The following is a 25,000-nucleotide window of genomic DNA, read 5'->3' as shown; positions in this document are numbered from 1 at the left end:
AATTTATTTATATATATATATATATATATATATATATATAAACAAAGAAAATTATTTAAAAAAATAATATGTATATTAATAATTTTATATATATATATATATATATATATATATATATATATATATATATATATATATATATATATATATATATTATATATATATGCAAACACACACTTTTTTTTATTTTTTAATATTTCATCTTTTTGCCAAAGCCGCTGGATTGTGGTCAGTTTTGACCTGTGTCGGCTCTGTCTGTGTTGTGTAAGTTGATCTGGTCACGTCAAACACATGATCGGCGTAAAACTCAGTGCAGCAGCTTGTAGTTTGTCAACTACATTTTCAAATTACTTAAACTACAAGCTTTAAAGGAGTTAGCTTCACAAAAAGTTTATTTTGAAATCTTAGCTGTATTTATCTGGCAAAACTCAGTGAGGTTTTAATCGGGTGACAGGGTTAAACTTGTTCAGAATTCAAATTAAAACTGCTAGTTTTGGGCTCTTTTGATGTGCAGTTGAAGCTTAATTCTACAACAAAATAAATCTCTCAAAGTTTTTCCTCAGAATTGTGAAGTTTATATCTGGGGGGGAAAAGTCAACATTGCGAGGTATAAACAAAAAAAAAAGCTTTTTGTGTGTCAGAAAAAAGCTCCCGTCGAGGTGTTTGTGAATGGTGCTGGTGAAGCATGTCGGGTGTCAGCTTTGCCTCGAGCTGAATCTGCTACTGAACGCTTCACATCACAGTCTAGATCAGCCGTTTGCATTAATCCAGAACACTTAAACACAGATTACTGACCTGCTGTCCAACTATTTTCTTTGCAAATTGAAGCAGAACCATTGCAGTGAAGCAGAACCACCATTTTCGATTCCCCAAAGAACCTTTCGGTGAAAAGTCCTCCTGTAGTCAATCATTTTATCCCTTTAAACTCATCTTTGATCACCAAAATAAAAAATGGCTTAAAATAGCTTGAATGTAACTTGACACCCTTGCCTCATTTAGTATACGCGGTTCTATGAATATGCAAATGAGCCCCGCCTCCACTCACTCACTCACTCACTCAGAGATCCACTCGTTGACGAGCACACGTTGATCTGATTGGTTACAAGGTAGTTTGTGACGTCAGAAACACCAGCAATTTCAAACCGCTTTTTTGAGACTGTCTTTGGTTCACTGCAGTTTTAAGGAGAAAATACTCAGCAATGCTGTCGACTTATGAATTTACACATTGTTTATCTTAAAGCATATTAAAAACACCACATAGACATATAAACAACATTAAAAGCTGGATTTACACCACAGGGGGATTTTAAGAACCTTTTTCCACTATAAACAACCTTTGGTGGAATTGAATGGATGTTAAAAAAAAGAGTGTATGGTGTTCAGTTTGTGCATACATTACATTTGCTTGTCTACTGATATTGTCTGTTTTATTTGTGTTGTCTTTCCTGTCAGTTGTTACTGCTCTTAATAAAGGTTCTACAGAAGGGCATGCACAAAACACACACATCAACATATATACTAATTAATCTTTACAAGTAGGTGATGACTGTAGACACGGACACATGTGTTGTACACAGCAGCTGACTCTCTTTTTGGCACGAGTGGAAGCTCATATTCATTATGGCACAGATGGTTTACTTCGTTTAAGTGTGTAACCGGTAATATCGTTTGGTTGAGGACAGAGTAACATTGTGACAGTTTCACACTGTTCGTTTTTAGTGGAATCTTTTTAGGAAAGGTTTGCTTATATTTTGTTTCATTTTGGATACAAGAAAGCATTGCAACAGCAAATGAATCTGCACATATCAGATTTAAGCGTTAAGACAACTTTTTAATCAAATAAACTATTTTATGAATAATGCTTTGTGTGTTTTAGCACAGCTAGAATGCTGTGTTGATAATGCAGCATTATTTTTAATGTGCCTTCGTGAGAATTGTATTTCTCTAGGCCGTTTGACGGTCTAATGGATTCAGTGGAGCAAATGAATGCAGTGTGTTCTTCTTCTCTCGACACAAGGACAGTAGCGCAGTACTTTAGTGACGGTTGCATAAGATCTTTATTTAGTAAAAGCCTCTCAACACTGAGGACTTTTCAGTCCGATACTCTAAAGCTCTGCGGTTTCATCCTCACAACCTCTAGTGTGATTTAAAGCGTGATAAAGTAACACATGCCTTTTGTTTCCACATCTTTTTTTCCATTTTGATTAGAATTTTTATAATGATTTATAATGACTAATGGTTAATAACTAATGGTTATTATCAGGGCATGACATCAACACTGGACATTAACTGGGTTTAAGCAGTGGCGTGTAACGCAGTCGCTCCTTCTAGCCACTTTGGCGGGTTGAAATATACATGTTTTTCAGTTGTAGTCTTTTGAAAATGCATGTGCAATGTAGTGTTGTCAAAAATATAGATTTTGTTTTATGCATATCGATACTGAAATATCTAAACTCTTCCAATACCAATTTTTCCCAGAATAGATGGATGATACCAGCTGCTCTTTCTCTTTCATCTCTGCAACAGCGAGTGACACTCAAACCCGCCTCCACTCACTCACTCACTCGTTTCATTTGCTCCGGATGAATATTGTTGCTGTTACAGAGGACGAATTTCGGTGTGGGATTGAGCTTAATGCGCTAAATTTGACTCATTCCCGCAGATTTTGTGCTCAAACACCCAAACTGTGCGCACATAAAGCTGCCTTTCAGTGCTAAATTCAGTCATTTTTCGCTGCTTATTGCGCTTTAACAGTCAAATACTCAAAAAAATAATGTCAAAATGCCGGTCTTGCCGAGTGTTCACATAAACATTCAGTTATGTTTTAAGTGAACATAAACTGTTGAGAAAGAAAACGCATGTGTAACAGTATAATAGATCCGTGCATCAGGTCTTAAAGTGACAGCAGCCGAATATACCTGCAGCCAAATTATGATATGATATTAAAAATATCTATATGGCAGTTTTTCCCCATGGTTTCGATGTCATAGTTGTGGCCAGTGAAACTGCTGAGTGGCTAGTAACTTTGGAAAACCACTATCGACAGTGGCTGGTGATCAAAAAAGTTAATTTCAAGCCCTGAGTTTTATTATTATATATTTTTTCATGCTCAATATGATGCATTTATTAAGAATGTATGGTTCTGGGTAATTTCTAGGGCATTCAAGAAAGTCTCTGTGATTATTCTGGTTTCTAGGTATGTCTTGCAAGTCTGTGTTTTTAGGCCTCGCTCTATTATGTCCTTCTCTTTTTAAAGTCCCAGTCTATTTTTCGACGTGTGCTTGTCATGTGGTGTGAATAGAGAAGACGGTCACAGATGTTGAGCTAGTGCGGTTCCCCAGAGACCGCAGGAACGATTGTGCGAAACCATTTGAAACCCCTTCCTTCGTCCTTCACCCTCCTCCTCCTCCTCAGAGTTCATCAGCTCAAACGCCAGAGAAGAGCTCAGGCTCACAGACGGCGTTTACAGGGGCTTCATTAAGGGTTGTATCATAATTCTTCACATGTTTCTAAAGTTACAGGACGTTCTGAGCGCTGGACTCTCCCACATTATTCTGTTCATGCTCTGCTTTGTTTGCAGAGCTCATTCTTTTATTTGCAACGATGTTGTAATTGTCAAAACTTGTTGCCTGTCAACTTGGATAACTGGTTTGGAGATGAATGGAAACGTCTTGTCATTTGTTCACGCATTGTTATGAGATCATGTGGTTTTTATAATGTTGAAAGAACGCTTTGAGGTTGCTAAGCTGTTGTGTGTTCGTGAACACACCTCTATTGTGTGTGGTTTTAGCCCTTTCTGCTGTGTTTGTGTGGCCGAGTCTCCAGGTGAGTTTATCAGCTCTGAGAAAGTTGGCTTCGGCTCAAGAACAACATTAACCGGAGAGCCAGACAGATCCTCTCTGCGTTTGCACTGCATGTCTGTCCATCTGTCCAGATATCGTCTTAAGCTCGGGTCACTGTCGCTACTCTAATATCAGATTTCTGTTTGGGGTGTTGTATATCGTCTCCAGAATTATAATCATTGTTGTACGTTTTTTCAGGGTCGTTGCTTATTTACAACCTGGGACAATTCGGTGCGAAGGAAAAAACACTTGACGCCTTCACTTTGTTAATTTGGTGATGGTTTTAAATATGACCTAGCATAAGTGCTTAGCATAAGTGAACACACCAATGCTAAAGTTGACTAAAAAGAGGAATAAAAAAATTATCTTTTGGAATGCCTTAATTATAAAAATGATTTTTTCCCATAAGATCATCTCTCAATGCAAATCAAACCAGCTATTAGGCTAACTGAAATATCACCATGGCAATCTCCAATCGTGTGTGTGTGTGTGTGTGTGTGTGTGTGTGTGTGTGTGTGTGTGTGTGTGTGTGTGTGTGTGTGTGTGTGTGTGTGTGTGTGTGTGTGTGTGTGTGTGTGTGTGAACTGCAGCAAAAGAAAAAAGAAATATTTTTTAAATTTGGCTTTGAATTTTATATATATATATATATATATATATATATATATATATTATATTCTTATTTTAAATGTTGTAGTGATTTGGTTGTGCTTATTTTATTTTGCCTTCTAATTTTCATTTTTAAGTATGTTTTATTTCAACTGTTTTTCAATTGGTAATTTATTTTTAGTTTAGTTTTTATTAATAACACAAGCATTGTGACAATACTCTAAGTATAAACAAATATGTATATATATTATTCTCAAATATGGGATTAAAAAAAAATAGTATTGTAATGTCTAATAAGTTCACTTATGTTTCACACATTTCTCTTGATTCTTCCGCAATCTTAAAGGGATAGTTCACCCAAAAATGGGTTTGGGCTTCAAAATATCATTGCAGTGCATGAACGAAAAATGCAATACTGTGTAGGGAGCTCACTTGGTTTCATAAGAGGCTGGTTTGTTTGAGCATCATCACAAAGGTTGATCTTTTGCACATTTTAAGCTCATTTAAAGATGATTAAAATATGAAATATGAATGACTCTGCTAATCTCTCTAAGCCTGTAAGACTTTCTCCTTCCAGTGACGTTGCAACATCAGATCTGAACATATAATGGATTATCTTTAGAGACTCTGTTTTAATGGGTTGCATCTCAAATCCTGTCATCTGCACTCTCTATATTCCTGTTCCAAACATTAGCTCACACTAGTTCACACACATTAGTTAACATTTGAGAAATCCATAGTCACAGTGTTTATTCATCTTTGTGAACATTAGTTTTAAAATACAACTGTTCAGTGTTCATTCAACTTCTGATTTTAATAATGTATTAGTAAGTGTTGAAAATAACATAGACACAGATTCAAAGCACTGTGAGTAAGAGTTTTGTTAACCAGAACAGATCGCATGAAAAGAAGGTTATTTTAACTGGTGATGATTTTTCGCTCATATTTATTCTTGCGTAACACTCAGTGTGTGTCTGCGGTCCCCGAGGGCACGTGTGCTCACCTAACGTGATGATAGACAAACCTGGTTAAAAAAATGATGTGAAGAGTTAATTTTGGGAGCCAGACCTTCCAAACTGAACATTTAAGTTAACATAAATAATTCACATCAGATTGATTAATAATTAAAGCGTGCGTGCGTGCTTGCGTGTGTGTGTGTGTGTGTGTGTGTGTGTGTGTGTGTGTGTGTGTGTGTGTGTGAGATGCAGAAAAAGAAAAAAAATTGTACGAACAAAGACTGCTTTGTGAACTCTAAATATTCAAGAAGGGTTCGACTCTTGTCTGGACTGTTGACTAATACACCACAAGAACTGTGTTACAAACCTAGTGAGCTGACTACCTAGGTAGACAGCATTTTAGGGAAGTTTAAGACATGCATTATACAGTTTTAAAAAAAAATTAAATGTGGAAAAAAGAAATGCTTGAAGATGGACAAGAAATTTACATTATAAAAATGTATTTCTTTGAATACCGAAAAATATTAATTGCGTAAACTGAAAGTAAAACCATAAAAAAAGACGTAATAAACTTATAAAATATAAAGAAACGCTTAAAAAAAATAATTTTTAGCTGTTTGCAAAAGCAACATTTCTCATTTTTGTATAGATTGAAGTGCTAAAATAAGTAGAAATGAATAAAGTAATAAATAAAAATATAATAATATTATAAAAAAATAAAAAAACAGGGAAAAACACCACAAAATTACAAACTTCGACTGAAATTAAAATGAAAACCAAATATATAAAAATGAAATTGTTCAAAAATTATAATAGTATCTTGAAATTTAACCTTGTTTTCACCAAGAAAGAAAAAAGGAAATTGCAACTTTTTTCTCTTTTTTTTCAGACTTATCATATATAAACTCACAATTGCGAGTTATAAGTCAGAATTGTGAGATACAAACTCTAAATAAACTAAAGTAGTTTGGTGAAAACATGCTTGGGTAATGATGCCTGGGTCGTCCTGATCGAGAGCAACCTGCCGCCTCCAGATCATTCACGTGTGAGGCTCGGATTCAGTTAGGATGCAGGGATCGGATTGCATGTATTTGTTGTGGACAGAAAGGCAGCTTTTGGTAACGGAGCTGTTGGCTTTTTCCTAATGCATTTGTGTAACATACAGTACATTTGTGTTTGCATACACTCGGCCTAGTTTTTGACTTTAAACTTGGAGTGTATATTTTTTTCTTTTGTGCATCATAAGAGGTCGACTGTCTGTGGCAAAGGCCTCACTTTCTCAGCCTGGAATTTTCCATCAAGGTCCGTGTGTCGTGGGAGGAGCCGTATGTGTTTTTTTTGCAGATCTTGGTTTGGGAGTTTCGAGTCGTGCTGTTGTTGTGTTTGAACAAGTGTTGTTTCTTCTGCAGTGGGAACGAGAGAGGTTTGGATTAAGGACGATGTTGTCCAATGGAACAAAACATCCTCATACTTTAGCTGTGTTCAGAAATGCATGCTACCATACTACTCATACTATTCCCTCAGTTTACAGTGTGTATGTTGTGCACAGTATGCCCAATATGCATGCAATATCAGAATACAGTGTGTAACTAACTAGATGTCATTGAATTCAACATGCAGTTTATTTAGGTCATGGGTCAATGTTGCATTTTGTTGTTTGTAATGTCTATCATTTGCATGGTGCATACTGTTTCAAATACTTCAAGTAGAGCGTACAGAGTGAGTGTTTTTCAAGAGCTGTCAGCAAAAGTTGCATTTGTTTCTCTCTGGTTGCAGTTTGTCGTAGTGCTGCACAATTCTTTGAAATAAATGTGAATTTGCAATATGGCTTAGTGCGGTTATCAAATGACAAAGGCTGTGATTTAATTCAATGCATTTATGCGCTGTGTGTCTCAGAGTGAAGCGCAGCACTGTGCTGGTTTACACGCGAGCTGCTCATCATCTGGTGTTTTTAGCATCTCGGTTGGCAGTAAATGCTGCTCCACACAAACTCTGGATCTGCTCTGAGTTTCAGTCTCATTAACGTGTATGTGACAATGCATCGTGCGTCAACTATCAACCATCTTCACAAACATGTCATGAGAAGCCCTTCTCTGCAAGAGAGAAGCTTTAAGGTCTTCCTGCAGTTTTCAGACTAAATAAAAGTTCAGTTGTTTAACACTTGAAAATATAGAAATTCAGGCAGCCACAAATATTATGTTGTTATTCTACAATTGTAATGTAAAATAAAATGCATGCATTTTTAGTATATTTTACCTTTTTTTGTATTTAGCAATTAATGTAGTAGTAGTAGTAGTAGTAGTAGTAGTAGTAGTAGTAGTAGTAGTAGTAGTAGTAGTAGTAGTAGTAGTAGTAGTAGTAGTAGTAGTAGTAGTAGTAGTAGTAGTAGTAGTAGTAGTAGTAGTAGTAGTAGTAGTAGTAGTAGTAGTAGTAGTAGTAGTTATTAAATAGTTAGTTATTATTCTTATTTAAAAATATTTTACTGTGAAATATTGCAATAATAAAATTTCTTATTTTGTAACTTTTCAGTTTTTTTTAACTTAGTAATTATATGAATAATAATAACATTATTATTATTCATTTAGAGCCATATACAAATATAATCACAATTTTGGCCAAATTGTGTAGCCCTACAAACAAGCACAGCAAATCTATTTCTTTTTGAATCGAAAAGCCCTAGTTTGGTTAATTTTGTTTTTGATTATATTGCGAAAAATGTATGTTTTTTGTATGTGCATTTTTGTCTTGCAGTCCAGTAATAGCATCCGTATCCCTTTAGCCCGGGTTTATCTCTGTTGCTATGCAACACGTTTTACGAATTCTCTTTAAGGTCTGTTGCCATAATTTATGCTGAGCCTTGAAATTAATCAGCACAATTAATTCCCATTTCATCAGACTGGAGTAATAGAAGAAGATAATGTTTGTTAATGCTGCCTCAGCCGGGCAGACATCTTCATGTGTTCAGGCCCCATGCAGAGCAGTGCAACCCAACACCTTACCCAAACTGGGTCAGGCCCAACATCGACACCCTGCCTGTCCCAAACACCTGCCGCCCCATGTGATCTGACTTCTTCATCAACTAACCACAATGTCCCTGTCACCTCCAAGTTGCAGTGCAGTTCACCGCACCCTTACACTGAATCGATCAGGAATTTCGGCGTGTCAGAGGAGGGAGGGAAAGAGATAAATAAAGCTCATGTTGATGCCTTGAAATGTTGTGTACTCGTCTGAGCTTTGTGTCAGTTGTTTGTTTTCCATAAGAGCTTTTTACGTAGATGTCGGTCCACTAATAGATCGGATCTGATGTGGGAACATCCGCAGTGTTCAGGGGCGATGCTCTTAATTTAGTGCCGTAAAGCCGTGTCACGTCTTACCAGGAAAACCACGGGCTCGGCATTGACTCCTCCAGTGCTTTCCTCTGTTTGGGAGATTCTTGGGCGTCTGCCCGTTTGGCAGGACACTGGCTTGCGTTACACACTGCTCTTCGGCCTTCGTCTCTACTGGCAGCCGATGCCAATGATGATGATGATGAGGAGGAGTGTCTGACGGTCATGTCTGAAAACAGCCTGTGTTCACTTAGGTACTCCTTTTCTCCTCTGTTGGGTTGCACATTCCAAAATATAACTTTCTTGCTCTGTATTTTTGTCTTGTTTTCTAGTATAAATATATAAACATTCTTAAATCAAGATGCATTTATTTGAGACGCAAAACGACTTAAGATATTAAGTCTTGTTTTTAAAAAAATGCATCAAATTTATCAAAGTTTATGCCTATAACAAGAACAACTATCTTTCAATAGGATCCAAAAAAAACAACCTAATTCAAAGGATAGACTAGTTGTTTATTTTTCTTACCAGATTGAAAGGTATACTGTATATATTTCATGATGATATGACAGTGTTAATGTATTTGGTCTTGGTGGAATAGATCTGCTACACTGATGCTGCAAAGAAAGTACAGGATTTGCTGCTGCCAATACACACACGACACACTGCTGTGAGCAAGTAAGACAAGCTGCGGCTGTACAATGTAGTGTACATGAGTTACCCGTACCAGATCTATACAGGTGGAGCTGGGGAAGGTGGAGGGTTTCTGAAACACTGCTAAAGCAAATGCTGAAGTATTGAAGTTTGAGCTGCGAGCTCATTGGCTACTGATACAGCAGGAACCAATCAGCTGTGCCCATTAGAGAATGATGTGATTGCAAGCAGATTGAGGGTGTGAATTTTTTTTTTGAGGGAAGTTTTTCCGCGTACAGACGACACTATTGTCAAAACGATTCCCATTCACACGGATCAGCTAAAACGACTGAAAATGCTGTATTCTTCTGCCAGGCCAGTAGATGGCGATGAAACACTGTAGACTGAACAGATTATACGCATGTGCATGACGTCATCGTCTTCAGTGATTCGCATTTTTGAAACCCGTTTTCAAAAGTTTGCGTCTTCAGGCACCCAAAACGCCATTGTGGAGTAAACGAACAGCCAAAACACATACGAAGTTGTAAGTTTTTAGTTGAAAACGGTGTTGTGTAAACAGCCCCTGAGTTAGCTCCATAGACTGTAAAAAAAATGGACAAAGCGTCTGTGACCTCACCCATAGACTTTCTGAATAACGGTTTTGAGGCCGTTTATGGGGGGTATGGGCGGCGCCATCTGTGAAAATCTTGGGAAATCCTAACCCCGCCCACCTTCTGGCCAATCCATATATGGGTAAAAGGGCGGGCTATGTGTGAGACTGGCCGGCCGGTGGACGTGCCTCTTCAATCAGGCAGCCTCAGCTATCTGTAACGTTTTAAGATCGACTGGCAGACTAGGCAGTGTTGCCAACTTAGCGCCTTTGTCGCAATTTTAGCAACTTTTCAGACCCCTTTAACGACATTTTTTCAAAAAAGCGACTAGCGACAAATCTAGTGACTTTTTAGACAAACCTCAGTAACCTGTAGATGTTGCCAGTCCTGTCCTGCGAGCGCGAGCTCTTGCTTTCTCCCTGCCGTCACTCTCTCTGCGTCTAACTTTTTCAGTGAATGGCTGAGACGAGCAGCACCACATTCATGTGTGGAGCGCACGCCAGTTTTTCCAGGGAGTTGTCATTTATCTGCTTCTCTTTTTTTATATTTAAAGAGTTTTGTTTGACCATTTTAATTTCCTTTCTTTTCTTGTGCTTATTAATTGTTAAACTCACTATCACAGAGCTTTCACCCAGTCCAGAACTCTCTCAATTCAGATAATTTTACATATAAAAAAAGTTAGTCATTCACTATATCATAGCTACTTGTTCTATTTTCTGACAAAAATAATATAGGTAATGAGAACAGCTTTATTGGACATTCGGCTATATTATATTGGCAGACGCATTTAGAGTGTTTCAAACGTCAGTTATAACCATAGGTAAAGTACCTCGGACGCTAACTTATCTGAGGCGATTTAATGCTAACTGTTGCAGTGCCACTGCTCCCAAACATTGATGCTAAATAGTGCGAAATACGTGAAATAGCCTAGTGGAATGTCACTTACTGGAAAAATGGAGCGAAGTCCTCCTACAGTGTCGGTTATCGCAGTTTCAGAGCAACCCATTTTATGTACGATATTTCAATACAAATGTTCAGAAAGGATACAGAGGTGGTATGATGTGTTGTGTCAGATCATGGCCGAGACGTCAAATTTCAGGAATTCCACTCGGCGCAGCCCGTTATCAGCTGTCAATCAAGCTGTCAATCAAAGTTAACCACGCCCTTATTTGTCATACATTTTATATCTAAATACGATCTAATCTAACGAGTTAGAAACAAATTCACCCCCCTCACAGTTGTCAGGCACTCGGAACCTATCGAAAAATACAATAAAAGTCCATGGGACCAACCTGTAAAAACATGAATTTATGCTGTGAAAACGGACATTTTAACATGGGGTCTATGTACATTTGCTCCATTTTGGTACCTGCCCCTAGCGGATTTTCGATGTATTGCAGTTTTTCGCACTTCCGGGTAGGCTTCATTTTTCAGATTAGAATGTTGCCGCTTGGTTAGCTCGTGTTTAATCTAAATGGCTGCTTTAATTCTGTGCTAGAGCGTGTTGTTGCTGTCACTGTTTCTCTTTGCCTGTCAGATAGATGCTAGAGGTTTCCAGACAGTTAATTAAAGTGCATGCTTAACATTATCGTCATCATCCCTGCTAATTACACAGTCATTGTTTTGTTGTAGTATGTTTTGGATTAGAGTGATCTTAACTCGTTTGACGGTTTGACGCAGGTGCAGGATCACGCTGATGCAGCACTGGCCCTTTAAATCCTTTCTGTGTGTGAGTGTGTGTGTTTGTGTGTGTGTGTGTGTGTGTGTGTGTGTGTCAGTCAGCAAGATGAGTCATAAGAAGAGCTGGTTACAGAAGCTGACCAGGACACACAACCTGCTGACGCTCAAGTTAAATGTGTGTGTGTGTGTGTGTGTGTTTGCGCAGCGGCTGTTGGTCAGGCAGAGAGGGAAGATTTGATGAGTTGATGATGTCACACATTAGGCTCCTCCTCCTGCACTGCAGCACTGCGTCACACACCACACACACACACACACACACACCTGCAGTGTTTGTTTACATTCCTGAGGAGCTCATGCACTACTCCAGCGACACACTTTCATCTGACGAAAACTGTGTTTTTCTGCATCAGAAATCGATTGGTTCTCACTCTTAGTGAAGTCATGGAGGCTTGGATAGATGGATGAGATTAGCGCAGAATAACAGGAAAGATGCTCATTTTTTTGCTGTTGAATTGCTAGATGTGTCATGTTCAGTAGCCTATGTATTGATCTGGAAAGGAAACACTTTACAATACGGTTCATTAGTTAACATTATTTAACTACATTAGTTAGCATGAACTAATAATTAACTGCACTTCTACAGCATTAATCTTTGTTAATGTTAATTTCAACGTTTACTAATACTTTATTAAAATCTTGTTAACATTAATGCACTGTGAACTAACATGAATAAACAATGAACAGCTTTATTTTTAATTAACTAACATTAACAAAGATTAAAAAGTACAGTAACAAACGTATTGCTCATGGTTAATTCATGTTAGTTAATACATTAACTAATGAACCGTATTATAAAATGTTACCATTGATCTCAAAATAAACTTTTTTTCTATCACTGCTATGTTATTGGTGTTCTGAGTGGTTTCTTGAGTATAAAATAACAGCATGCCTCTTTAATCACGTGTCTTGTTGAGGAGGATCAAATGCTGCACGTTGAAGTTTAATAATTAGTGTTATGAGTTTGATCACATTCACACCCCACACAGTGTTATGAGCAACAAACACCACTAATAAGCACAAACAGCCAAAGTAAAAGCTAGTGTCCGAAAGCCAGTTTGTTTTCCGTGTCTGAACACGATGTCCTGGCGCTCCTGTGATTTACACGTACATGCTACTCGTGAGGCCAAATGGTCAAATACTTGACGATTGTAAATCATCCTGCAAACAGCAATACACACTGTATGTTTTTGTTATGTCTGACCTTAGTTGTGAAATGCGTTCTCACAGGTGGAAACCTGGCATGTAGATGTAGTTGAAATATTTCACTTTGGGATATTGTGATTTGGATCAGTTATTGCTAGATGAAGTTATAATCCAAGCGCCACCTGAATCCCACCAATAATCATCCTGACCTGATCTCCGTGTGTGCCTCGTGAACCTTTGATAAACTGACCCAAATAGTCCCCAGTTTCTCTGCAGTGACGTGGATCTGGTTCCCCCAGGATCAGCGGATGGATGTAGGCCGGATGGGGGAGGAGGTTTTACACGTACAAATATAAACCCGATACCACGACTGCAGTCAGCCTGACCCATGAAACTTAGCCAGTGTAATTTGGGTCAGCTGTACAATGTTGCATTGGCTTCGTGACCGATGCCAATAACAGAGTACCAATACTGTTATAGGTATCTGTATTATGCAATTGTTTTATCTGAATACTGTAATTGACAATGCAAAAAAATCAGTCAGAATTTATTCCATGTTTTATTATACAACGTTTAATTATGGTTCTTAGATATGATTGGTCAGAAGACATTTCAGTAGCATTGTGATGTTTAGCTTTGAATGGTAAATGCAATTTTTGAATGGTGATCTATTGATCATATATCTATATATCATGGTATGATATATTGAATTAAAATCGATATCGCAAGATAGCTTAGTGCGAGTTACCAAATCTGCGATTGAGCTAAATCATTATTTGCGCCGTGGGTTTCAGAGTGAAGCGCGGCACTGTGTTTATTGGCACGTCTGCTGCTCAAGAACTTTGGGATTTTGCTTAAATATATATTGCGTTACAAATAAAATGTATTATTATTATTATTAATATTATTAGTGTTATTATCTGAAATACCGTTTCATGAGCTGCACGTTTGTAAATTAACACAGCACATATTTTTTTATTTACTGGCAAACTGCCAAAATAAAAGTTAGATGGATGGATGTTTGAAAATGAAGAAATTAAGTTGTAAATTGTAATTTTAACTTTTTTATATATATATTTTACAGTACAATTATACTGTTACAATATATTTATTTTGTTTAATATTTTTATTTATTATTATTATTATTATTATCAATATTTTATAGTTATATTGAATTGGTCAAAATGATGTTTTTTATATTATTATTATTATTATTATTATTATTATTATTATTATTATGTTGACTTTATGGATACTAAAAGAGGTTTGAGTTAGTTCTAGTGTGAGAATGGTTCGCACAAAAAAGTCTTCAGAATTAAAAGTAATTTTTATGTTTATGTGTTTTAATGTTCTGGGTGATGCAAAATCACAACAAAATCACTCTAGATCGATTAATTCCTTCCAAAAAATGGCAATTAAAATAATTTACTGTAAATTCCTGTATTTTTCTAATCGCATTAAATATGTTGCGCAGCCCTAAATGGGAATGCTAATGGATATTAAATAACATTCTCCAGGAATAAACTCCTAGTATCAGCTTCTCACGCCCATGCTGATATTGTTCGTTTTGTTACAGTAAACAATCTCAGGTTGTTGCTTAGAAAATCAGAGCTCTGCGGGAAATTGCCACCTGTAATCTAGTGTTTTTGTGTGCGTGTGAACGGACGTCTCTTTCTCTCAGCCGCTGAACTGAACGATCAGTCTTCTTATCTGTGTGTTATTTCATCCCACAGCGGCAGGTTAGCATTACTTGACCTCTCGTTCTATCTCACTCTCTCATGTCCTTGTTTTCCCTCACCTCACGTGTGAAAGACATGCTCTCTGTGTAAACCACCATAGGAATGGCTGTCAAATCTGCTTCTACGTACTGTACTCGAAGTTCTTTACTGAAAGGTGTGTGTGTAATTTCTGCACCGCACACACCATATCATGGAATAACTATTGGGTGTAATGATACCCTCATGTCACGATTCGATACATATCACGATACTGAACTCACGATACGATATTATTGCGATACTCAAGACGTGATAAAAGGTTAACAAATAATGTAATGTTGAATAAAATGCTAAATCTGGTGTTACATTGTGTGTGTAAATGAATAGTCTTGGACTTGGTGCTGGAAACACAACGCACAGGACAATAGAGACACCAGAATAACAATATTCATGTTTCTGAAGCTGAAGCTGAAAATACTGAATTATTTTAGACGAATATGCTTGAACTCTGTCACTGACTTGATATATTTAAAATAATTTAGGCCACTTTTTACTGGTAACATCCGACATTTGGCATTATCAGGACACAAATATTCCCCCGTTGCATTAGTATACATTATATTAAACATTGATATATATATATATTTATTAGGGCTGTGAAACGATTAATCGCATCCAAAATAAAAGTTTGTGTTTACATAATATATGTGTGTGTACTGTGTGTAATTATTTTGTGTATAAATACACAAACATGCATGTATATATTATATATATATATATATATAAATAAAAAATTCTTATATATACACGTATGTGTGTGTATTTATATATATATATATATATATATATATATATATATACAAAATAATTACACACAGTACAAACACATATATTATGTAAACACAAACTTTTATTTTGGATGCGATTAATCGTTTCACAGCCCTAATAAATATATATATATATATATATATATATATATATATATATATGTGTGTGTTTTTAATGTAGTACTGACACTGAAACTCTGTATACTTGATTTTTTTTGGGTGAACTATACACAATACATATTGTCACTATCCACGATACAAATTGTATTGCGATATATTGTTATACCCCTAACTATACATTTCCAATAATTTTTCAGCTATTAGCAGAGACTTATTTATGTGCAAGTATACTGTTGTTGTATCTATTTCAGATTTAAATGCTGCATAAAAAAAAAAAAAAACAGTGGTTGGTCGCTTTAAATGGCGGTTAAACTTTTCTTCCTCCTGAGTTTCTTATCATGATATTTTAATATTCTAATTTTGAAGTTCTACTTCTTCGTTTTTTATGTATAATTATTTTTATTTTCAAGAACAAATGTAATTATTAGTAAAGAAACAATGCTTTTTTCCCCCCAATTTCGACTGCTTTAGAAGTCAAATGTCAGCTGTGTGTGAGAATGCAAAAGTGTGTGACATTAAGAGCACAGGTCAGACGGCCCCTCGTGGGCATTTTTAAGATCTCTCTGTTTGTTTATGTCTCTCTTTTTTGTCTTGAGTAACATTGAGATGTCAATCACGCTGAAGCACTGTCGTGCGTCTGGCTAATGCGCTGCAAATGAGTCTGACCGATCGATTGTTAATTGCTGACCGTGAGGAAATGTGGTGTGTGTGCTTGTCATGTTTGAATACAGAAGGATCATGTGATCAGGTGTTGGGAATAAACAGGTTAAAATTGGCTGCAGATTTGTATGTTATCTAACCTAGTCTGTATCAAAAATAGTTTGTAACCTTGAACTTTAAGAGGCGTCTCAGCACTTCTCCGTCCCTGATTTAAGTGTGCAACACAGGCGCTCACGGGGAAGTGGAGAGATGTTTAGTGTGTAACACAAGCTGTATTAACTGTTGGCACTCGTAGTGTTCGGGTGCATTAATAACATAAAGCACCTGTCTGAAAAAAATAGCATTGCATGCATCTTGTTGAAAATGCAATCCCAGAATGCTACAGAAAATAAATGACGATGGATGATGTGATTTTAATGTGTGTGTGTGTGTGTGTGTGTGTGTGTGTGTGTGTGTGTGTGTGTGTGTGTGTGTGTGTGGCCTCTGCACCGTTTGATCAAACACACTTTGAGCATCAGCAGATCTGATGGAGAGATGATTCATAATTGTGGAGAGACTGGTGAGGTGTGTGTGTGTGTGTCACTTGAGTGATTGATGTTACCGTTCCCTCTCTGATCTCTTGCGGTTGTCTTTATAACGGATGGTTTAACATTATGCATTTGTAAGATGTCCTGAAAAGAATCAATGCACTGACACCAGATTCACTGTTCCTCTCATTTGAACAAGCATGTTAAACAAGCAAGACTTGACAAAGAAGTGGAAAATAGCGCAATGAGTTTTCCTGTTCAGTGTGATGTTTAATATCCGACAAACTCGTGAACACATATCTCAGTCCATTGGTCTGTAATTGTGTTCTGCACGTCTGTGAGAAAGTGAGATACTTCGGTCTCATGTGATGTTATGTAAGAATCTGCGCACAGGTGAGAAGGGAATTATTCACTCGCGTTCCCACCGACAGCTCAAAGTTTTCTGTTTATTAATCACATCACGTTCAAACAGTCTCTCTGAAACACAGCTCGAGTCAGTTTTCTGCAGAATGGCAGCGGGTTGGATGGCAGTTTTCCTCTGACAGGCCGTCGAGAGGTTTTTCCACAGTGGAACCGAATCCGGCGCGACCCGTCCGGGCCCCCGTTCCCTTCTCACATGACAGGCCCCGTTCGGTGCAGATGGTACGCCTGCCAGAAGCCCCTGAGGAGAGCAGCTCGACACCCTTTCAAGATGATTTTGATGTGGCTGATTCTGTAATACTCGTGTTTATTGGCTTATTGCTAATGGCGTGAAGCTCTCAGTGCCAGTTTGGGGAAACTCAACACTGTGTTTGAAATGATGCCTGAGGAATGATGGACGGCAGGGAGTCTCGGCCGGGAGCCCGTTTCAGCCTGTTAGACGTTTTACAAAACTGTCAACTGTGGAAAGATTTTTAAATATATAATCTCTAAAAAGAATAAAAATACATAAAAAAGTGTTTTTTAAAAAGTCTGTTTTAAATTAGATTTATTACATGCAATGCTGCCTTTGAATTGAGTTAAAACCAGAATTTATTTGGGGTAAATATCGGTCCATTTTAAATTAAAATTAGTAAAAAAAAAAAAAAGTATGTATTCCATATTTTATACACATTAAATTAATACTATAATATTTTGTAATAATTTAAATATTTGTAATTAACATTTTGTCTTGATTTGTTTGGTGGATGGAAAATTAAATATCAATATTTCAATATTTTATACACATTAAATTAATATCATATTGTGTAATAATTTGAATAATATAATAAACATTTATATAGAATTTTTTTTCTTATTTTATGCACATTCATTTAATATCATAATACTTAACATAATATTAATAACAAAACATTTGTCTTGCTTTGTTTGCCAACTTGCATTGATCTTTTTTTTTCGCTGCGGTTGTTGCATTCAGGGATTTATTGTTTTACTCGAATAAAGTAGGTAAATGTCCATTTTAAATTAGATTTGAACTATTTTTCAAAATAGAACATTTGTACAGTGTATTTTCAAGATTTAATTTATATTAAATAATATCAAAATATTGTATAATAATTTACAAAATGTTTATAAATAAAAATTTGTCTTGCTTATTTTGGATCTATATATTTTTTTCCCGCTGTGGTTGTAACAATGCATTCAGTTTACTAAATTGACCTTAGTAAACTAAAGTAAATATCTACTTTGTTACTTCTGTAATTATGCTTCTTCCTGCCTATGATACATTAAATCTGTCTACATAAGCAGCTCAGTAGATTTGGGAGCAGATCCTGTGTGTCCCGTTGACTCTGGCTGAGGATGGAGTCAGGATTAGGTAAACCAATCAGCTGGCAGATCAGACATTCGGCCCTGTGACCCCGAGGTGGCACATGGGAATCCTAGTCAGCTGTTCCAAATGTATTATATTTAAATACCCCGCACTTCATTACTACGCTGTACAGAGCTGTAATCTGATAGTATTCGTGTCTTATCAGAGTCTCACATGATAAACAAGCCTGAGAGCGCCTGATACAGTTCTGATACAGTAATGCTGCTTCAGCGTCACTTATCGACACCCGGGCGGATTGACTGTGTTACTCAGTGTTTGTTTTTGGTGTGGCATTCAGGAAATGCTTGTTTCCCTTCCTCTTTGCCTGGTTTCTGAATCCTCTGAGCCGTAAACAGCAGCGTGGGGTAATCAGGAGACTCGGCCCGCACAAACACAATGTGGGCTCTGTTACTCCAGTCTGAACCTTGAGTCCTCAAGACCGCACATCTCAGTCACATTAAGGGGGTTATAAAGTGCCACTGCGGAGCTGATTGTTTGCGCACACTTTAATACTTTGGGCGTTTAGCGGGAATTTCCGTCCTGTCCTGAAACGTGCCATAGTTACAGCCGCATTTTTAGCGCTAATCTCTGAAAGCTCCATGTATAATCCCGCCAAATATGTTAATTCTGCTGTTTGTTTGGAGTTGAACTCAAGAGCCTCAGATTAAATAGAAAAAAATGAGGAATGTTCGAGAGAAATGCTTCAGGACAACATGCAACTGCTTTATCAATGCATACAACTGCAGTTATTTAAAAAAATTTAGTGAAACAACAATATTGAGTGGGAAATAATATGGCTTAATATGATGGAAACAACCTTAGCATTGAGTCAGTGAGTCTTGCATGTGTGAGCACCGCAGAGCATGATGGTGCTCGCAACACCAATGTCATGGTGGTGGTTGAGGAGAGACCCCCGATATGATTGTAAAGCACTTTGGGTGTGCAGTAGTACATATGAAAGCGCTATATAAATGCCTCATTCATTCAAGGTCGTGGGTTAAATTCCAAGGGAATGCATGAAGTCATTCAATGTATACCTTGAATTCAATGTAAGGTACTTTGGATAAAAGTGCATAAAATTAAATGCATAAAAGTAAATGCATTTATGTGCATAAATTACATGCATTTATGTGCATACGTTCATGCATTTATGTGCACAAGTTCATCCATTTATGTGCTTACATTTATGTGCATAAGTTCATGCATTTATGTGCATAAAAGTTCATCCATTTATGTGCATAAAAGTTCATGCATTTATGTGCATAAAAGTTCATGCATTTATGTGTATTAAAGTAAATGCATATTATGTGAGACCTTTTTTGTGAATTCAAGTAACACACTATCTCTCTCCTTCCCTCTTTCAGATTGATCGGTCACTCCATGGGGATTCTCCGGTGCTTTCCGTCTGGTATCTCCTGCCCTTCACCCCTCGGCCTGCCCTCCACCCTCTACAGCACCGCCTCTATACAAATCATGAAACTGGTATTAACTGAATGGGAATTGATATGGATTTTTACTGTTTCCAGTAGACAGTAAACACACCTACACACACACACACACCAGTACATGCACATACACACACTAGCGCACACACACACACACACACACACACACACACACACACGCACTCACTCCCACATACACACTGACATACATCACACCAGCGGGAGTGACCTCATGATAGAGTCATATCCTCCCCTGTCAGACCCAAATCCCCCGACTCAGCCCATCCCAGGGCTTCTGCAGGAGGCCTTATTGAAACGCCACGTTTCAGGATATATACCTCTCTCTGAGTCCAATCCACGGCTGAGCTCCCCGACAGAAAGGCTTTATTCTTCCTAGATTTGTGTTTGCTGTTGGTCGTGCGTGGAGCCACACGTGACCCGTGCTCCGAGTACATGCCGACGACAGCGAGGATGGCCCCGCAGAACACCGAGGCCGACGCCGTGCAGATGCAGGCCCTGGGGCCGGCCGCGGAGAAACATGGAGGAGGGGGCGGGGCTAATGGAGCGGGCGGGGCCGGAGGGCGGGACTTGGAGTGTCAGGAGGAGTCAGTCAGCGAGGTTTCTATAGACCGGATCCCACTGCGCCAGTGGGTGATGCACGGAGCCGTCATGTTCGGGAGAGAGTTCTGCTATGCCATGGAGACGGCGCTGGTCACGCCGGTGCTGCTGCAGATCGGTGAGACTGCTGACCACACACATGCACATCATAAAAAAACAAATCAGAAAATCCTACACGCATCTGATATTTGTGCCTTGATTTCGAGCTGGTCTATGATGTTTTCACTCTATTTTTTGGATAAACTTCAGGCCTCTTCTGCTGCAGGTGTGTGTGTGTATACATGTTTTTCTATTCTGGTGGGGACTTAAACCTGAATGCACAGACTCATGGGGATAGTGTGTGTGTGATGGGTAGGTTTAGGGTTTGGGCTATTGTAAGGGTACAGAATATACAGTTTTGGTCAGTATAAAAACCATTACATCAATGGAGAGTCCTCACAAAGATGTGAGTGTGTGAAAGAGATAGAGAGAGAGAGAGAGAGAGAGAGAGAGACATACGCTGCATGACTCGTCTGCCAGTTCATAGATTATGTAAACGACACCCCAGGCCTTTATTTCTCTCATGCAAACAGGTTTTGGATCTGGAGGACGTGTTTTTGTTCTTCATAATCATAATGCTGAACAACAGTAACTCTTATGTGCTCATTCTGAACAGGAAGTCTCCTTTCCTAAACAGGATATTGTTTACTTATATTTACATAGTATGTGTGACTTAAATCTATTACTGCTAAACTTTATTTTTGCCTTTTTTCATGAAGGAACCCAACTAACTCTGTGAATACCATTTCATGTTAACTTTAACAATCACAACCCATTTTAAATTCACACTTTGCTGTATTTTTTATGTTTAGCAGGATAAAAATCTAGAACGGGACTTGCATTTTTTTTTTTTTTTTTTTTTTGAAAGAAGTCTCTTATTGCTCAAGGCTGCATTTATTTGATCAAAAATACAGTAAAAACCGCAATATTGTGAAATACTCTTACAGTTCAATATCTTTTATACAGTTTATACAATCTTTTATTTCAGCATCCTTATTCCAGTCTTCAGTGTCACATGATCCTTCAGAAATCATTCTCATATGCTGATTTGCTGCGGAAGAAAATGTTTTCCTGACAGATGTACAGTGTGTGTTATCTGTTTTTTATGCACTGATGGTTTTTGAGTCTGGTTTGTGTTTGTAGTCAGATCTGATCATACTGGCGTCAGGTTTAGAGTCAGAACACCTGCTGTTGTTTAAAGTTGATCAGCAAAGGCTTGTATGATCTGAATAAATATTATGTTTTGATATACAGGTGAAACTCGGAGCAGTTCATGTACTTCAGTAATTCAAATTAAAAGGTGAAACTAATATATTTAGTATATATAACTATATACATGTGAATGATTATACTTTTCAGAGGGCCGACATTTCTGTATTTAAAATCCTTTTATTTTATTTTATTGATTTCATGTAATATTCAAATCTTCTGAGATTTTGAATTTGGGGTTTTCATAAGCTGTAAGCCATAATCATCAAAATTATAACTTTTGCATGATATTCTAATTTTTGGAGTTTCAGCTGTTGTTGGTACAGTATCTGTCTCTTGAAAACTCTGTTTGCACCCCAAAAAAGCTGTTGTTTTCTTAGTCATTTCTTTGCTTGTCTCTTCCAAGAAAGCAGGAACTCGGTTCCGATAGCGATGACAAGGTCATGTTTTAAATTACCTGGGAATTCATGAACTGATCAGATGTACACCTTAAAGGGTCATGAAACCCTAAACCAAATTTTCTGAGATTTTAACAGAGGAATGCGTGTTGAACACCATTGAAGACAATGTTAGCATCTGTTAGATTTAATAGTAGGGTGAAAATGGTTAAATTTTAGTTCCTTTCCACTATTTTCGTCTTCCGGGTTTAAAATCTTCATCGTGTCCACGTCACAGAGCACTGTATAGTGCGTTGATGACTCATCACTCTCTCATAATTATTAATGAGACTGAGTTTTTATATCCTATGAGAAGACACTGTCTCTTAATTATTCATGACACCACGTGGATCTTTCCAATGACAGACATGTCAAACTGTGATATCGCGTAGTGAAGGAGAGAGACAATCATGGGACGCAACTTAGTGTATATTTTCGTGGTGCAAAAGTCAAAGTGGGTTGAATATATTTCCCCGCGTTGCTGCCAGGGCTAGACGAGGCCTCAGTACCGCTGCTAGACATTTTGGTGCCCTAAGCATAATTCCTTTATGGTGCCCCCCGCCCCCGGGAAAAAAAAAAAACTTTTATTTTTGCCGGTTTAACTTTAACTTTTTAACGCGCAATCCAACGGAACACTGAGGCGGCGGCGGCACCATCGTTACTTTCTAGAGCAATTAAATACTCTTGTTCCGCCTGTCTTGTTATATACATCCCTAAAAAGTGCCTAATAATATTTCTATAATGAAATAATATCGGCACTATAATTATTATGACTATGATATGATGATTGATTTTTCATTAGGCTATTTTTGGTGCCCCCCTCAGCACTTGGTGCCCTACGGACCGCGCGTGATGCGCGTGGTGGGAGCGGCGGCGCTGCGAGGCCTAGACAGGGCTAGGGCAGTTGGTTGGCCATCAACCACGGACACATCTAATACGTGTGCCGCAAACATTTTACCCGAGAGAGCTTCGAGAACTGGAGAATGATGGACTTCGGCGTTGTCGATGACCAATGCAAGTTACGTCTTGCGAGTAATGCGGTACCAAGTCCTGAGGACTTTTCTATCCCTTCAGAGGTATGTGTGTGTGTCTAAAATGTAACCCCGGTCATTTTACTTGCCTTTTGTTAAATAAGCGGTCGTTATGAAAATGTTTAATATTTCGATAATATATCAATTGTATGCTTAATGCGGGAGACTTGTGAATGTTTAGTGTTGACGTGCGGGCCGAGCGACACCGTGTGGTGCCTGTGTGTGTGTGTGTGTGTGTGTGTGTGTGTGTGTATACGTGCTTGCGTGCTTGCGTGCAGGCAGGTGAGCCTGCGAATTGATTCGGGGTCAAAGAGAGAAGCGGTAGGATGTGTGTTTGGACGAACGATTGAAAACTCTGAAATTATCGTACATTGTACGATCAATAATGAAAAAAATCCCATAGAGGTCAAAATTATTGTACATATACGATAATTATCGTACATCTGGCAACACTGCTGGCTGATGACAGTTCCCCCTCTCCCCTGCCGTGCCACACCCACTCCCTCCCTTCTTCTCACAGCCATCCACGCCCATTTAAGTTGCATTTTTCAAAAAGATTGTGAGCTAGACTTGAGCTGAAAGAGTTTTCATGACCCTTTAAAGCTGTTTTATGTAATATAGTTGATCGTAGTAAAGCAGAAGAATATTCTTTTGGAGATATTTAGGAAACATGGCAGTTCTGTTCTGAAAAACAATGCCACTTTTTTTATTCTACTTTATAATGTGTGTTCCGTGTCATAATGTCTGTTTTTGTTATGGTCTGTGTGGCTCCGCCCACTGCCAGTTCACCCAATAGTATTTCGACACCCCGGGTTGCCAGTTGGTGAAACAGTGTATTTTGGCCAAGCTTACAAATGAACTGGGTCAGAGATCACAGATGAGCTAAAAAGCCTCAGCATGCATCTATCTATAAAGCTGAATGACCAGAGGCATATTAAAACATGGATAAATCAGTGTAAAGCTCGTCACCTTCTATCGCTCAATCCTGTTACCAATCCTCAATCTGGCAACCCTGCGTGTGCGTCGAGGCGTGAGAAACCACTCTCTTCAATATTTTGAATTTGAACTGCAGTACTCATTTCAAGCACTAGCTATCAATAATAAATACTAGAGCTGGGTATTGTTAGGAATTTCACAATTCGATTCGATGTTGATTTATTAGCTTCGATATCGATTCAATAATTAGTAAATACACAAGTAATTAAGTACCTGAGTATATTTTTTAATAATGTGTGCAGTATTACCAATGTTTCAGACCAAATTGACCCCAGCATGTTTCCTGTCATGGTTTATTTAGCAGAACAAACTGTACAATATTGTACATGTGTTGAATACAAACCACAACTGTAACAAACAGGTGCTTTATTAACATTCATAGGATTTGAATAACAAATAATTGCAATGCATTGATGAATCGATATTTTTACCCAGCCCTATTAAATACTGCACCTTGAATTGTAGTGTAAGTCACGTTTGCATCCGCTAAATGCATAAATGTAGGCAGTTTCACTCCCTTCTTTTGATTTTTTTCACTCGTTCGCACTGCAGCACCAGTTAGCTATTAGCTACACTTCTCGCTAGATCTTCCTAGCGTAGCATGACGGCAACCTAGGACACATTTCCTCTGAACAGTGTTTTTCTCTCCATTATTTATTGAGCTTTAACTGTGTAATTTCAATGAACTGCTCCTTCAAAAGAGCCTTCAATAATCTCTGCACGTCAT

The 25,000-nt window shown here is 37.9% G+C and overlaps 1 protein-coding gene across 1 annotated transcript in view; it reads left to right on the top strand.

The window, feature by feature from the left end:
- The window catches only part of slc45a4a (solute carrier family 45 member 4a), a 52,432-nt gene that overhangs the window by 1,999 nt on the left and 25,433 nt on the right, over window positions 1–25,000 (top strand). Inside the window, exon 3 of the mRNA XM_077230114.1 lies at window positions 19,863–20,679. Within this exon, the coding sequence (XP_077086229.1) occupies window positions 20,397–20,679 (283 nt within the window). The 5' untranslated portion in view covers window positions 19,863–20,396. The remainder of the gene's footprint in view (window positions 1–19,862; window positions 20,680–25,000) is intronic.

Source organism: Siphateles boraxobius, unplaced genomic scaffold (assembly GCF_051911475.1).
Source record: "Siphateles boraxobius isolate OS27281-9 unplaced genomic scaffold, OSU_SipBor_1 139, whole genome shotgun sequence".
Classification (NCBI taxonomy): Eukaryota; Metazoa; Chordata; class Actinopteri; order Cypriniformes; family Leuciscidae; genus Siphateles; species Siphateles boraxobius.
This window is presented reverse-complemented; position numbering and strand designations above follow the sequence as displayed.